The sequence below is a fragment of the Carassius carassius genome, chromosome 44 (assembly GCF_963082965.1).
Source record: "Carassius carassius chromosome 44, fCarCar2.1, whole genome shotgun sequence".
NCBI lineage: Eukaryota > Metazoa > Chordata > Actinopteri > Cypriniformes > Cyprinidae > Carassius > Carassius carassius.
In genome coordinates, this window is record NC_081798.1 from 16285705 (window position 1) to 16301611 (window position 15907).

A 15907-nucleotide genomic window follows, 5' to 3' on the forward strand; every position below is an offset into this window, starting at 1 on the left:
GATTATTCCGGATTGTACCATGTAACAGATGCAGATGGAAACGTCTCTAATCCCTGGGCAGAGCCGCAATGGCCAATTGACGGCCATAAGTCATGCTGTATCAAACACAAAGAGTAGTAGTTTTCCTCTATCTTCACAATCCCTAGTCTTCTTTTTTTTTTTCAGTGTAGTTTCTCCAAATTCCACAAGATGGCAACAAAATTCTTCAACATTGAGATTATTTCTTTTTAAAACATGAATCAGTTTTTTTTATTTTTAGATTAAAGTTAGTTACATTTAATTTTAGTTAGTTAAGTTTGAGTAGTATTGTTGTGTGTTTGTCTGTATATTTTTATTCATTTTTTTTTTTTTTTGTGTCATTTTATTTATTTTACATCAACTAAAACTAAATTAAAATGAGGCATTTTTGGCAGCTGTTACAAACGAAAGCTAGCTGAAATAAGACATTTATTTTATATCATAATGAGTATTTTAATTTAAGTAATGAAAAGTTTTTAGTGGTTTTAGGGTTAGTTTCAGTTTTAGTTTTAATTAACTATCGTTAACCATCTTAATGATAGCATATATCTTGCCTGCTTTTAGCTTAAACAGATACAATAATTTAACCATTAGAAAACCAAATTTAACTGTGCTCAAATTTCTTTGTTCAACTGTATTTCATTAAACTGAACATACAAGTGGTTAACATTTGAAGTGGATCAAAAAAGTTAATCGAAGCTGTCCTAAAACAAGAACGCATTTTGGTTTTAGGTTTTATATATATATATATATAGAGAGAGAGAGCTACACTGCACACTGTAAAAAATAAAAACCCTTTCAACTCAAACATTTCTAGTGACTGGTTACATCTAAATGTTTAAATTGAAAATAAAATGATAAAATTAAATTCACACTAATTCAGTTTGGCCAACTGAAAAATTTAGTTGTGATCAGTCAATATAAAAAGTTGATTTGGAGAAGTCTGAATTATTTTTTTTATTTTTTTTTACAGTGTATGTATATATATATATACTGTTTCTAATTGTAAAAAAAAATAAAATGAAATAGAAACATTGACATAAATTGGATTATGAAGACTTGAAAAATAATAATACAATCTTTCAATAAACCACATGAACACATTTTAAAGAAGTAAAATAAAAATATAACATAAAACCAATCTGCATGTATTTCCTTTAGTCCTATAAGATGATGTACCATCTTATATTGTTTTTGTAGAAAATGAATTATATTTACTAAATAAAATTACTACTCCGTCCCCTAAAAGAAAGCTTTTTGTATTTTATTGCCATAATATTTGAAATTGTTTTCCAGTAGAGGAATGTGCCCCCAAAGGGAGGTTTTGTCAGATTTGACTAACTTCTGGGCACAGTTTTATCTCTCAAGTAAACCCACACACGCGTCCTCTAGCGTCTCAAAGGACGGACCGAGGCGCATCTTTAATCTGCTAATGAGTTTAGATCCAGCAGCCAAAGGTCATAATGAGTGATTCCTCTGCTTTACTCTCTGTCTCTGTCTGTCTCAGTCTCTCTCTCTTCTTGGCACACACCCACTTCCTCTGCCACAGCCAATGCACACTGTCTCTCGACCTGTGCTGCACAGTGCACACTATAAACCCTGTGTATGTGTGCCTGCATAAAACAGCCTCCCTCTCCTCTGCTTCTCCTCTTCTGTCTCTCGCAATCACGCAACCAGTACTCTCCTCAAACTCATTCTCTCCTTTCATTCTGTGGAGCTATTAGGCTGAACCTATGGAGGACTACCACAAACCAGACCAGCAGACCGTGCAGGCGCTGAGAAACATTGCCAACCGCCTCAGAATCAACTCTATCAAAGCCACCACTGCAGTGGGCAACGGGTAAGAGGTGGTCCACTTTCTACAAATACCTGCTGCTTGGTGTGAGATAGATAGATAGATAGATAGATAGATAGATAGATAGATAGATAGATAGATAGATAGATAGATAGATAGATAGATAGATAGATAGATAGATAGATAGATAGATGATAGATAGACCCTCTCTTGCATGCACGCCTTGCAATAATCTTTGTCCTCAAAACCTTTGCCAACAGATGATGAAGTGATGCAGCTAGGTAAAGGACAAGAGTGGTTTTTATTTAGGATTTTTTTCATCTATTTCTTTTTCTTAATGAATTTTTGTATATATTTCAATATTTTTTTCTCAGAATTTTCAGCCATATATACAGTGAATTTAAGCACATGAATATTGCTGTTTAGTTGCAGCTAGACTTTTTTTCATGCACTGTGAATCTTTGATATTCTCTATAATCCTTTAAATCTTTTTCATTGCCAGGTACAGGAGGGTGTTTTTTTTTTTTTTTTTTATGAAATGCATGTTGCCTATAATTGCAATGTTTATGAACACTACAACATTATCTCATAATTTTATTTAAAAAGATTGCAGTTTAGTTTATCTGTATTTTTAATTATAACACTGACATCTGCATCTGCAAAAGGAAACCTATGTTTAATATAATACAACAAATATATAGCTATATAAAAATGTGTATGTGTCTGTGTATCTAGATTTGAAAGTTTAATACTAATAGAACAATAGGGGGATAATGGGAACTAATTAAGTTTATGAAGTGTGTGCATAAAGATGATTGTTGTTTTATAATCATTGTTTAATACACATAACTGCATGCTCTTTCCTCTGAACAATGTGTGTTTTCTAATGAGCTGTTATGTAAACTGCCGCATGAATCCAAATGGCAAAGCTATTCATATCTGATATCTGAAGATGATTGAGCATAACGTTAAATTGCATCTGAATGCACTGATTTGTTAGGTGACAGTCTGACAGTGAGCCGGTCTCACAGCATGTGGTTTTTAGTCCTGTCTGTGATCTAATCTGGAAACAGGTGGATGTTAGTGGGTGGTGTGTTTGCTCAAAGCTTAGATTATGCCACAAGTAAGGTGCTGGTGGGGCATCCTGGATTAAACAACACCTTTGGATAGACAGTCACTAATTGTCTTATTCTGTCCTGACAAGCTCAATTATTTGTCTTCTATATGTGTGATAATTCTTTTAGTTAAAGTTGCATTATAAACTGTAGTGAAAACATAGGGTTAAATATGAAACTACCTTCTCTTCACCTATCCTTCAGACCCTTCACACTTCATTTTTTTTATTTATTTGGCAGGCATCCAACATCATGTTGCAGTGTGGCAGAGATCATGTCTGTGCTTTTCTTCCATTCTATGAAGTACAGGCCAGATGACCCCAAGAACCCCAACAATGACCGCTTCATCCTGTCCAAGGTGAGGTTACCAGACTCAGCTAACTGGGATTATTCAAGTGTCAGCTTTAATATTTCAAGTGTAAATCAAGACGGCGCTAAATCAGGAGAATGGCATTATTTGGTGCCAGTACCATGGTACAGTGACTTTTATACTTTGAAATATACAATGATACTGAATCTATACACCAATGTTTACTATGAATAATAATGTAAATGCTGAAAAAATATGATAAAAAAAAATCCCATTAACATGGTGTCATATGCAAAAAGCTTAATACCCTAATCCTCCTTAAAGTATACAAATATATATATTTTTTTATTTATTGAGATGATGGTAAAAGTATGAGGGTCATTGATCTTATTAATCATTAATACACAAAATTAAACTAATAAATATGAAACCAAATGTACCTTGAGTTCTATGAAAAAGACATAGTCCACAGACCAAAATATAATGTTAAATAAAAAAATACTGTAATAATAAACATACAAGGCTATGCAAAATGTATATATTTCTTATTTTAAGTAATTGTTGGGGAATTGAATAGTAGTGGTAATATATATATATATATATATATATATATATATATATATATATACGTATATGTTAAAATGAATAGTAATAATACCCTAAAAAATAATATAATATAATAAATCAGTGCTATGCAAAATATACTCATTAAATGTTAAAGTGTTAAAAAGCTGTTAAGTAATTTTTGGATAGTTGCGTAACGGTGGCATTGTGGTTGACCCATAGAGTCTGTGTTTGGTGTTCCCAGGGTCACGCGGCCCCTGTCCTCTACTCTGTGTGGGTCGAGGTCGGCTTCCTGAAAGAGTCTGAGCTCATGAGCATGTGTCAGCTCGACTCCATGCTGGAGGGACACCCCACACCTGTGAGTAACACTGCTCCAAAATCAGCGTCTCTTCTTCAACACATTCAGTCACAGTGATATGAAAGTGACCTGCTCTCAGATCAGAAAATATTAAGCAGCACCGTGAGAAATATCAAAGTTTATTGGGTCAGAAATAATTGTTCGGGTTAAACTGGCTGCAAATGCATGAGCTGTTAACCAATGACAGCCGTAATTTTATGTAACATCCATGTGAGTGTGTGTGTGTCTGACAGAAGCAGCAGTTTGTGGATGTGGCCACAGGCTCTCTGGGACAGGGGCTGGGCGTAGCCTGTGGAATGGCCTATACAGCTAAATACTTTGACAAATCCAGGTGAGAACACCACCCATAAACCCATACATTCACGACAGAAGGGTCAACTGTAACTCAAACAGCTGTATTGTTTGTGCTTCATTGCAAACTCAAAATGTATTACATCTATTTAAAAAAAGACTCTATTTCTCAGATGCTTAAAATGTAAATATGTATCTAAAATGTATCTATAAAGTTCAATTATAAATGTGAAATGTGTTTTTTTTTCTTTTTCTTCAGTTTTGCATTTAGCCGAGTGCTCACTATAATCTCATGTTTGTACGTCCGTGCTGTGGATTTTAAGGGTGTGGAGTTTTCATGTCAAGCTGTGCATTTGCGATTCTTCTGCTCTAATAATCAAAGCCCCAGCAGCCATCACTCAGTTTTTATTTTTTGGATACAATTCAATTTAGGCATAAGCACACAAATTATTCCTAAATTGAAGCCTAATTGTTGGGCGATCCTTTCAAAACATGACTAACTCTGTTTATAATGCATTGTAAAAGCCCATAAATATGTAATCTGTGCGAGTGCTGCTGTGCAGAGAAAGAGGAATCATGCCTGCTGTGTTGTGTGATGGCACTTTTTTTCAAATCTTAGGTGATTTCTAATCAGTTGAATCTGTCTCTTCTCATTCGTGAAAGACAGTGGACCTGGTGTGACAGGAAAGTGTCAGGTGGTATTAAGGAGGGCGGAGGTGATGAGGCTTTACACATCAGCTAGCAAGCTGAAAAAAAACATGTAGTGATAAAATAAACTAAATAAAAAGATATTTGATCGTGTTCAAAAGTTTGGGATTGCTTTGATTTTGTAATGTTTTTGAAAAAATATGTCTCTTATGCTTGCCAAATCTGCATTTATTTTTTCGAAAGTATTGTAAAAATAGTAATGTTGTGAATTATTGCTACCATTTAAAATAACTGTTTTCTATTGTCATGTATTATAAAATATAATTTATTCTTCTGATGTAAAGCTGAATTTTCAGCATCATTACTCCAGTCTTCAGTGATCCTTCAGAAATCATTCTAATATGCTGATTTGATGCTCAAGAAACATCTTTTATTATTATCAACGTTAAAAATAGTTGTGCTGCTTTATACTTTGTGGAAGCTGTACTTTTTTTCAGGATTCTTTGATGAATAGAAAGCTCAAAAGAACAATATTTATTTGTAATATAAATATTTTGTAATATTATTAAAGTCTTTACACTTTGGTTAATTTAATGCATCATTGTTGTATGATAACAATGGTAGTAATAATAAAAAAAATACTTTAAAATAAAATTACAGACCCCTTAATTTTTTAAATGGTAGTTGATACACAAAAATGAATGAAACTAAGAAAAAAAAATTAAGAAAATATTTAGCTTATTTTTTGAGAAAATTATTTGATTTTGAAATGTTTTATATTATGTAAAAACTTTTTTTTTTTAAAATAAAATTATTAAAGGAATAGTTCACCCAAAAAAGTCATCATTTACTCACCATCATGTCGTTCCAAACTTGTACAAGTTTCTTTTCTCAATTATTTTGAAGAAGCAGTTGTTTGTCCCCATTGACTTCTAAGTAGAGAAAGAAATACAATGGATGTCAATGGAAAACATCACTTATGTTGGTTTGATTACCAACATTCTTCAGAATATCTCCTTTTATGTTCAACATAAGAAAGAAACTCATACAGGTTTGGAAAGACATTAGGGTGAACTACATTTTCGAATGATATTTTTGGGTGAAGTTGAAAACTTGTTGGTAGAGGTCGGAGACCAAAATATTGACATACATAAATCAAGTAGTCCAGAACCTAAAAGAAACAAACCCACCAAGAAAAAAATAAATAGTCCCCCAGCACTCAGAAACCACCCATATTGTCCTAGCAGCCGCATAACTATGTGCTAAAATATACTCTGAACAGCTTAGCTATACAGCTTGACAAACACCAACAACACTCCTCCGTCATGACGGCAAATTTGCACTTGCAAAAACCACTGTCTTTAGAAAATGCAAAAATGTCTTTTCACTATTTCCGCAGTTACCATGTGTACTGCCTGCTGGGGGATGGAGAGATGTCTGAGGGGGCCGTGTGGGAGGCCATGGCCTTCGCTTCCTACTACCAGCTGGATAATCTGCTGGCCATACTGGACATCAACCGGCTGGGCCAGAGTGAGCCAGCACCTCTGCAGCACCATGTGGAGAAGTACCAGAGACGCTGTGAGGCCTTTGGGTGGGTTGGATGGAGGTGGATGAAGGCGTGGGCTGGGAACGTCAAACCCAGGAACCCTGTGAAGTGTCAAATTGCTCCAGGAGGGCTGGGATAAAAATATCTGTAAATGACATATGGGTGAATTTATAAAACATGTCATATTTCAGAGTTCCATAAGCAAAATCATATCAAAAGTAAAACAGCTGCATGCATTAAAGTAACAAGAGTTATGGGTTAAAAGATTCATAATGAGATTAAAATAATGTCACAATTTGATATTATTAATGGTTGAAAATAATCAAAAGGACCTTGATATAGGATTTATTTTATTTAAATTAGACAGCTTATTTATTTATTTATTTAGGTATAAAGAAAAATAATTCCTTGATATGTTTTCTTGGGATTTACTCAGAAAATATATTTATGTTTATTTAATAGTCTATTTTAGGATTATTATAATTTTTTGCTAATTTTATTGTGTCTTTCCCCTAAAATATGCCAGTTTTAGGATTATTTATACACTATTATTATATTAATTGAGTTCATTTCAATATTTGCTCTTTAACTTACTTTTATAGTATTTTTTTTAAGTTTTGCAATTTTGTCAATTTATTAGTTTTGGCATTTTAAGAAATATTTTATAGCGTGAATGTATCATTTGTATTTCAGTTTTATTTTTAATTTGAGTAATTGTAGTACTTCAACTTTATTTCAAAAACTAAATAAATACTGTAAAGATTTTTTCTTTTTTCCATCTTTTATTTTATTTTAGTTTTAGTTAACAGTAATAACTCTGGAATCTGCATGTTTATGTGTGTATTTATTTGTGTTTATGTGTGCGTGCAGTGAAAAGCCATCAGTCAGTTTATTATTTCTTGGGTTTTTTAGGTGGCATGCTATCATTGTGGATGGCCACAGTGTGGAAGAGCTGTGTAAAGCCATGAGCCAGCCACGCCACCAACCCACTGCCATCATCGCCAAAACCATCAAGGGCAAAGGCATTCCTGGTATATTTCTTCCCATTACTTCCAAATCTATAAATACTGATATAGCTCAATATATTCTGATCAGAAAAACTCTGTTATGCTCAGTGGCAGAAGATAAGATGGGATGGCATGGCAAGGTGCTGACGAAGGACATGGCAGAGAGTGTCCTGCGAGACCTCCAGAGCCGCATCCTCAACAGTAACAAGCGCATGTACCCGGCTTCACCCATTGAAGACGCTCCACCCGTGAGTCTGCGTAATGTCCGCATGCCCAGTGCTCCCAACTACAAACCTGGAGAGAAGGTGAGAGTTCAAGTCAAAGAATGGATGGATGATATATTGGTTTAACATCATGGTCTATAACTCTTTACACCATGTTCCTTTCCAACAGATTGCCACCTGCAAGGGGTACGGGATGGCCGTGGCCAAACTGGGACGTTACAATGAGCGAGTGGTGGCTATGGATGTTGACACCAAAAATTTCACCTGCTCTGAAATCTTTAAAAATGAGCATCCCAACCGCTTTATTGAGTGCTACAGCGCAGAGCAGAACATGGTAGGAAACTATGAAGTACAGTACCATCATGATGATATTTTAAAGAACCAAAAATGGCAAGTACTTCCTTTTAGTTAAAAAAATAAATAAAAATTTTATATATATATATATAGTATTACATATTTTATCTATTTTTTTACAATATATTTTCCGTATTGATATTTCAATATTAAAAGGGATAGTCCACGAGTCCAAATCTGCAATGGGTTTTAAACTGCAAAACAGTTTTAAAAAGTGATTTTTAAAAAAAATATTATTTACAAAAGAATCTGCATTCTCATCATAAAAATATCATAAAATATTTTTGTTATAAGAAACAATAAAAACAATTTTGTGCAACAAAAACACTCCTTTTATTCTAAAAAAAATTGAAAGATTTGTTTTAAAGATTAAGGCAATTATCTTTAGTTTAAAAAATAATAAATCCTAATAAAATATAATTATTATTTTTTTCCGTGTTTTGTTACATTTAAATGATACACGACCCCGTTTGGTAACCAACATTATTCAAGACATCATCTTTTATTCTCCACAGAATGACTGAAATTTCATATTTGGGTGGACTTTTATAGATACATTTTAGTATTCTTGACAGTTTTGAGAATCAAATCAAAGGTCTGCTCATTTGGGAGTCAAGCTTAGTGATCGAAACATCCTTGAATGCTCCCTAGATTGGTCTGAAAAAGTATAGCTCTGGGATTGGCCATGTAAAATGCCCCTCAAAGCACCAAAACGCTGATTTGTTGAATAATACATGGCATTCTATCCATAATGCAGCAGCGAAGATGTGACCCACTTATGCTCCATTCTGCACCACGCCCTGCTGCAGTACCTTTCCATGCAGCTGTGAAGCCATGCAGAAAACCAGCGTCGCCTCCTTTTCATCTCATAAGCACATTCTTTATGATCTGTGTAACTGCTGTACGGCAAAAGAAATTCTGCTTTGTCTCCACATAGTCATTGTTCACTTGGTACATGTGGTAGGTAGAATGTAGGCCACTCATTTGTCACTTTGTGTTTTGGGAAGCGATCGTGATGGACGCGCGGAGAATCTGAATACTAATTCAATTGTCAGAGTTGAGATCTGTTCCAAACTTTGCAAGAGTCCCACATTTTAGAATTAAGACTCACTGTTGCTGAGGCTTGGTTATATTCTAGATTATGCTTTGCATGGAGAGGATTTCAGACAGGAAACAGGAAATGATATCGAGTGTGTGAGCTGCACAATCGTAATTCCTCTCATATGAAGGATAAAACAGAGTTTCCTTTGAGCAGATTCCATGTGTTTCTTCCCTAGTATATTGCAACCTTCTAAAGATATATGTGCTATTCATGTCCGAATTATCTACCTATATATTACCAAAGTCATGTTATTTGGCTTGCTTATGTGTATCATTTAGTTTTCAAAATTTTTTAGAAAAGTATGTATTTAACAGGAATGTTGTGGGATCAGGATTAAAACAAAAGCAATTAACAATATCCATCTTTCGTAGGTCAGCGTTGCCACAGGCTGTGCCGCACGTGACCGAAACATCGTGTTCGCCAGTGGCCTGGCCACCTTCTTTACTCGTGCATATGACCAGCTCCGCATGGCCGCCATCTCAGACAGCAACATAAACCTCTGCGGGTCCCACTGCGGCCTGTCTGACGGTAAGAAGTGCTTCCCTTTTTTAAAGCCGCTAACTAAGCTCCACCTATTTTCGAATAGACAGGTGCACTCGCCAATCAGATTTCTTCCTTTTAAGCCACGCCAATTTCCAGCACCTCCCATTCTCCTCTTTCACATGTTGCAGCTGTGACTCTAACAATGATGTTTTTCAATAGATTTGTGTGCGATTCACCCCTTGTTTTTCCTGAAGCTGTCTTTCTAATGTGTGCTTTGTTCTCCTGGTCGTCTGGCGGTGGTGCGACTCTTAGCACAACCCCTTCTCCCTCTCTCCCTCCCCCTGTGTATCTCGGAGGCTGTCTGACCCGGCAATCCCTCCGTTAGCACAGGTACACTGCATGCCAGTCGGACTGTCTGTACACCTGCCTGACTTCCAGCCTGTCTGCTCAACTGTCGCATGCGTGTGCATCTGCCTCACATATCTAATATAAAAATTATGTTTGGTCTAAATAGTAGTATGTGAATATGTGGCTGGTGTGTGTGTGTGTTTCAGGAGAGGACGGACCGGCCCACATGGGGCTGGAGGACATGGCTATTTTTAGAGCCATCCCCACTGCCACCATTTTCTACCCCAGTGATGCTGTGTCTACTGAAAAGGCTGTGGAGCTTGCAGCCAACACAAAGGTTGGCATGATTTATCTACTGTTATCAGTGGTGGAAGAGTAGAGATTATTTGAAACCTATGAATATGTCATGTATAAAATGTCATCAAAATATTAGAACACATCTATTGGGCATTATATTTATAATGATGCTGATATATTCATATGCATTCAAATATTGCAGATTTTTTAATGCCTCCAGTTTACTCCATGAGTAAGCTGTAAAATTTAACACCTTTTCAGTGGTCAAAAACCAAATGTAGGTTACTTTGCGTTTAGCTGATACTTATTGTATTTGAAGAGAAATGTCTGAAGAACAAATAATGTTGAATCTAGAAATGTGTCTCGTTTCCCTCTATCAATCAAATATTTCTGAAGAAACCTGAAAATATGCATCTGCCTCCATCCAACCTGACAGAGTTTGAGAGGTTATTGTGAATATTGGGGGTTTTTGCAGTAGTTCTATGTTGTTTAAATTTGATTGATGGTCCATTTGCTTTCCGTTTTCTCCCACTGTTCTCCGTCTCTGATGAAATCTTGCAATGCTTTGTGTAAAGACTGTAAAGACTGTTGTTCTTAAAACACACACACACACAGACACACACAAAGGATTTTAAGGTTACAGATGCTCCTGCTACACAGGCTTTCATAATTTGTTTGGACATTAAGTCTGGACTTTATAAGTCTTTTATCAGCTATTTCACCAAGTGCTTGTACTAACCTGAACACATCTGATTTTATACATTTGGTTTTTCACGGTAGCCTACACAAAAGATAATAACCCTTATTATAACAGATGTTCACATTATTTTGTAGATATGTCATTTCCAAAAATGCATTGCATTTTTTTTTTTCAATATCAGTTCAGCTTCTTGTTTGGTAGGGCCAATTCAATTCAAATTCACACTGAAAGCAAGACAATATAACACTATTAACAACTTTTTCTGGACTTAAGGGGGTTTGTTACATCAGGACCTCTCGTCCAGAGACTGCAATCATTTACAACAGCAATGAGGACTTCCATGTTGGCCAGGCCAAGGTAAAGCTGTCTCTTAATCACCATTTGATAAAAATATATTTAAGTCTGAGATGAGGTATTAAATAGATTCAAATCAATATCAGAGATCAATACTGATTTACTTTGTTAAGCTGAGTTATTAATATTATATGAAAATGTATGGTAATGTACCATTAATGTATAAATGACCTGATTAGGTGGTGTGCCAGAGTAAGGAAGATCAGGTTACAGTGATTGGAGCTGGAATGACCCTCCATGAAGCTCTGGCTGCAGCCGAGCAACTCAAAAAAGGTATAATGAGACAATGCAGAGACTGTAAATTATATATCTCATTCAAAATATTTGGCCTTGGTAAAAATTTGTAAAATGTTTTTGAAAGATTTCTCTCTTCTTCGCCAAGACAAAGTAAAAAAAAAAAAAAAAAAGTAATAATGTGAAATATTATTATTTATTATAATTTAAAAAGGTCACCTTTTTAAATATATTTTAAAATGTTCTAGTTCAATCTTCAGTGTCACATGATCCTTCAGAAATCATTCTGATTTTCTGCTCAAGAAACATTTCTTATTTATCGTAAATAGAAATCATATGTAACGTTATAAATGTCTTTACTTTGTTTATTGATTGTTTAGTTAAATATATTAGCTTTATATTAGTCATACATTTATGTTAAATATATATTAGTGTTGTATTTTTCTAACTGAACTTAAAAGTTCATGCAGCAGGTACTACTTCATATCCTTATCATTGACTAAAAGAGTTAATGAGTTAAAGAAAATTCTGTCATTAATTACTCACTCTCATGTTGTTCCAAACCCACAGGTCCTTCGTTCGTAGCTACACAAATACAAATATTATTATGAAATAGTTCCCCCAATAGGGATAGCTCCCCCAAAAATTTAAATTATGTTATTAATTACTCAGCATTATATCATTCCATACCCATAAGACCTTCATTCATCTTTGGAGCAGAAATTAAGATATTTTTGATGAAATCTAAGAGCTTTCTGACTCTACGTAGACAGCAACACAACTACCACCTTCTAGACACAGAAAGGTAGTAAGCACATCGTTAAAATAGTCTATGCAGAGTCAGAAAGCTCTTGGATTTCATCAAAAATATCTTAATTTCTGCTCCAAAGATGAATGAAGGTCTTATGGGTATGTTATGATATAAGGCTGAGTAATTAATAACATAATTTAAATTCTGGGGGGAACTATCCCTAGATAAACTATCTCCCATACAACTTTTCTGATTTGTTAATTTTTGGGATGTGATGTGTGAGCTTAACATAAACACAGGTATGTGTGCTTTGTGTGTCATTTCCCAGAGAGGATTTACATCAGAGTGATCGATCCTTTCACAATCAAACCCCTGGATGCCAAAACCATCATCGAGCATGTGCGTGCCACCAGGGGTCGTGTCATCACGGTTGAGGATCACTATTATGAAGGTGGGATTCAAGCTTAGAGCACATTATCCCTTGTCTCAAGCACACATTTCAGCCTGGCTGCAAATCCAAGTAGCATGAACAGCAAGTCCAGTCGAGGACTGATGTATCGGTCTGTGAGGCTGTGGCAGAGTGCAATTGGCTGGCTGGAAGAAACATGATGTGTTGGCAAATTGTCATTGGATCGGGAAGCAAAAGGCATTGTGTTGTCATAATCGGTTGAGTTTTTGGCCATGTCTCATACTGTTCATTCAGGGGGAAAAAAGACAGAGAAGCGGAGGGCTGTCAGGTCTCCTTAAGCAAACGTACAGCCGCGGGGCTTATTGTGACCTAGATAACACAGGCGGCCCAGGACGTGACATTACTGCCTGCGTGCCAGAGAAGGAGTGAGGCTGGATGAGACAGAGAGAGGGAGAGAGAGAGAGAGAGAGAGAGAGAGAGAGAGAGAGAGAGAGAGAGAGAGAGAGAGAGAGAGAGAGAGAGAGAGAGAGAGAGAGAGAGAGAGAGAGAGAGAGAGTTTAACATCCAAAATCATTCTGAAAGCAAACATCCCCTCTGCCCCGGGGGAGAGAAAGAGGACCGAGATAGACAAAGAGAACAAGTGATCGCAGCTAGGTTTATAGCAGGGGCTTGTAGGGATAAAAAGAGATTTGGATAGTCAAAGCATGATGTTTGACATATGAATTTTAAAAGCAGAACATGGTGCAGAAGGTGAAACAGTGACCTTCATGCACAGGTGAATGGAAATTTAAAAGCAGGAGAAAAAAAGCTTAAGATGGTCTGTTTTGCTAGTTTTGGGCACAAACAACTGCACCAGCTTAAACTAGATAAGACCAGCAAACCACCTCCGACTTCTTTAGCAGTGTTTTTACATTTTAAACCCTTAAAGGTGACGTGAACAGTTCTAGCTGTTTTTCTAACATTTGCCAGATGTTAAAACATGTTTGATTATTGAAATAAAGCCCCCCCCCCCCACACACACACACATACAAATATTAAATAAAAAAGCTTAAACTAAACAAAAATTTGAAAGTTTGAAAAGTTTAACTTTTAAATACAATTTAAAAAAACAATTTAAACTAAAATTAAAAAACAAAACAAAACTGAAAATATAATAATAATGGCTCATTTAAAGTGTTAATAAAAACGATTATAGTATATAGTAAATACAAAAATAACCATTTTTTTTAATCAGTAGGATTTTTTTCTTTAAAATTTTATATTTCAATTCTACAAGGATGCATTAAATTGATCAGAAGTGACAGTAAAGAACGCAAAAATAAAAATGATTTTTAATATTCTATTTCACACAAATGCTGTCCTTTTAAATGAAGAATTCTTTAAAAATATATCAAGGATTCCACAAAAAGATGAAGAAGCACAATGTTTTCAACACTGATCATAATAATGTGCAGTAATGGCTGCTAAAATTCAGCTTTGTCATAAATGGAACAAATTAGATTTTACTGTACAGTATTTTTGATTAAATGTCTTGGTGAGCAGAAAATACCTTTTTTTTTTTTTAAATCATAAAATAATAAAAAAAGTTAACATTTTGACCAATAGTGTATATATCTTCAGATTATAAAGATACTGTATCTATTTTGTTTGCATGTGTGTGAATGTTTGTGTGTGTGTTTAGATCCTTTTTTACGTTACAAGTAAGACTTTATAAAATTCTTAGTTCCAACGTGTAATTTTTTTACTGGAATATTTCTGACATCATAAAGACAGGTGTGATTTCCCAGGATGCCTATTTCAATGATATCTGTCAAAAAGGGTCATTTTGTTTGGCATTCCTTAATAATTAACATGCTCACATGCTGTAATTCCACAGGTGGCCTGGGAGAGGCGGTGTGCTCCGCTATTGTCAATGAGCCCGGCTTTACTTTCCAGCGTCTGGCTGTCACTCACGTTCCTCGCAGCGGCAAAATGTCTGACCTGCTCAAGATCCACGGCATCGACCGCGACTCCGTCGCACAGGTGGTCAGGAAGATGCTCAGCAGCTCGGCCAATGCCAAATGAACCTGTTCGCTTTGCCCCGCCCACTCCACCCAAATCAAATGAAATAACCAGTTACACAAACACCGTCACATGACTCCTCCTCTTCAGATCGTGGCCCCTCCCTCCACCTCGTTCACTGTGAATGACCCCAATGTGAGTAAAATAGCTATGTGAGAAACTGTATGTGGCGTTCACATTCCATTTATCTCCTTACAAATAGACTAATATTCAATAGTTTGAGGTAAGAGTTTTATTATTAATACTTTTATTCAGCAAGGATGCATTAAAATGCTGATCATTTGTACCGTATATTCGTAATCTGCAAAAATACTAAGTAGCACAACTATCACCAACATTGATTCATGTTTCTTGAGCATCAAATCAGCATATTAGAATTATTTCTGAAGGATCATGTGACACTGAAGACTGGAGTAATGATGCTGAAAATTCAGCTTTACATCACAGGCATAAATTACCTTCTCAAATATATTTAAAAAGAAAACTTAATCTTTTAAATTGTAATAATATGACAGTTTTACTTTGTTTTGATCAAATAAATGCAGTCTTAGTGAGACTAAGAGATTTCTTATTGAAATATTAAAACAATCCTCAGACTTTTGAATGCTAGTGTACATACAAATATGCATACAGGAGCCTATTTCTAGCTCTTTTTCTGTACTGACAGTTTCAAATCAACATGAAACCTCATTTATTTTTACTTGCATAATTTGACACAATGGCATTTCAGCATGAAATATTATAGGCAAGGACTTAGGTTGTGAAAAGAGTTGAAATATCGCAAAGACAAATTTGATTTCATTGTTGATTTGAATCTCAATTTTTGAAAGTTTACCTACGCCAAGATGTATTTTACACTATCACCTCAGAAAACATCGATATGCTGTACAATGTGACACTCGTGTTTTTAACTGTCATTTAATAAGACCCAAAAATGA

General features: G+C 35.3%; 1 protein-coding gene across 1 annotated transcript; it reads left to right on the top strand.

Moving 5' to 3' along the window:
- The first annotated feature begins 1588 nt into the window (after nt 1-1588).
- On the top strand, nt 1589-15054 carry tkta (transketolase a). The gene is made up of 14 exons (XM_059537929.1): nt 1589-1858; nt 3169-3286; nt 4047-4160; nt 4394-4491; nt 6499-6690; nt 7558-7676; nt 7761-7957; nt 8046-8210; nt 9704-9860; nt 10370-10500; nt 11434-11517; nt 11694-11787; nt 12828-12950; nt 14785-15054. The coding sequence occupies exons 1-14, from the start codon at nt 1752-1754 to the stop codon at nt 14970-14972; spliced, it is 1887 nt and encodes a 628-aa protein (XP_059393912.1). The 5' UTR covers nt 1589-1751; the 3' UTR covers nt 14973-15054.
- Nucleotides 15055-15907: the final 853 nt, after the last annotated feature.

What these genes read in the sequence shown, in the direction of transcription:
- tkta (XM_059537929.1), top strand. Translation starts at nt 1,752, where the DNA reads ATGGAGGACTACCACAAACCAGACCAGCAGACCGTGCAGGCGCTGAGA. An exon ending in ACAGCGCAGAGCAGAACATG is followed by an intron (nt 8,211 to 9,703) that starts GTAGGAAACTAT and finishes CATCTTTCGTAG; the next exon opens with GTCAGCGTTGCCACAGGCTG. An exon ending in CCACTGCGGCCTGTCTGACG is followed by an intron (nt 9,861 to 10,369) that starts GTAAGAAGTGCT and finishes TGTGTGTTTCAG; the next exon opens with GAGAGGACGGACCGGCCCAC.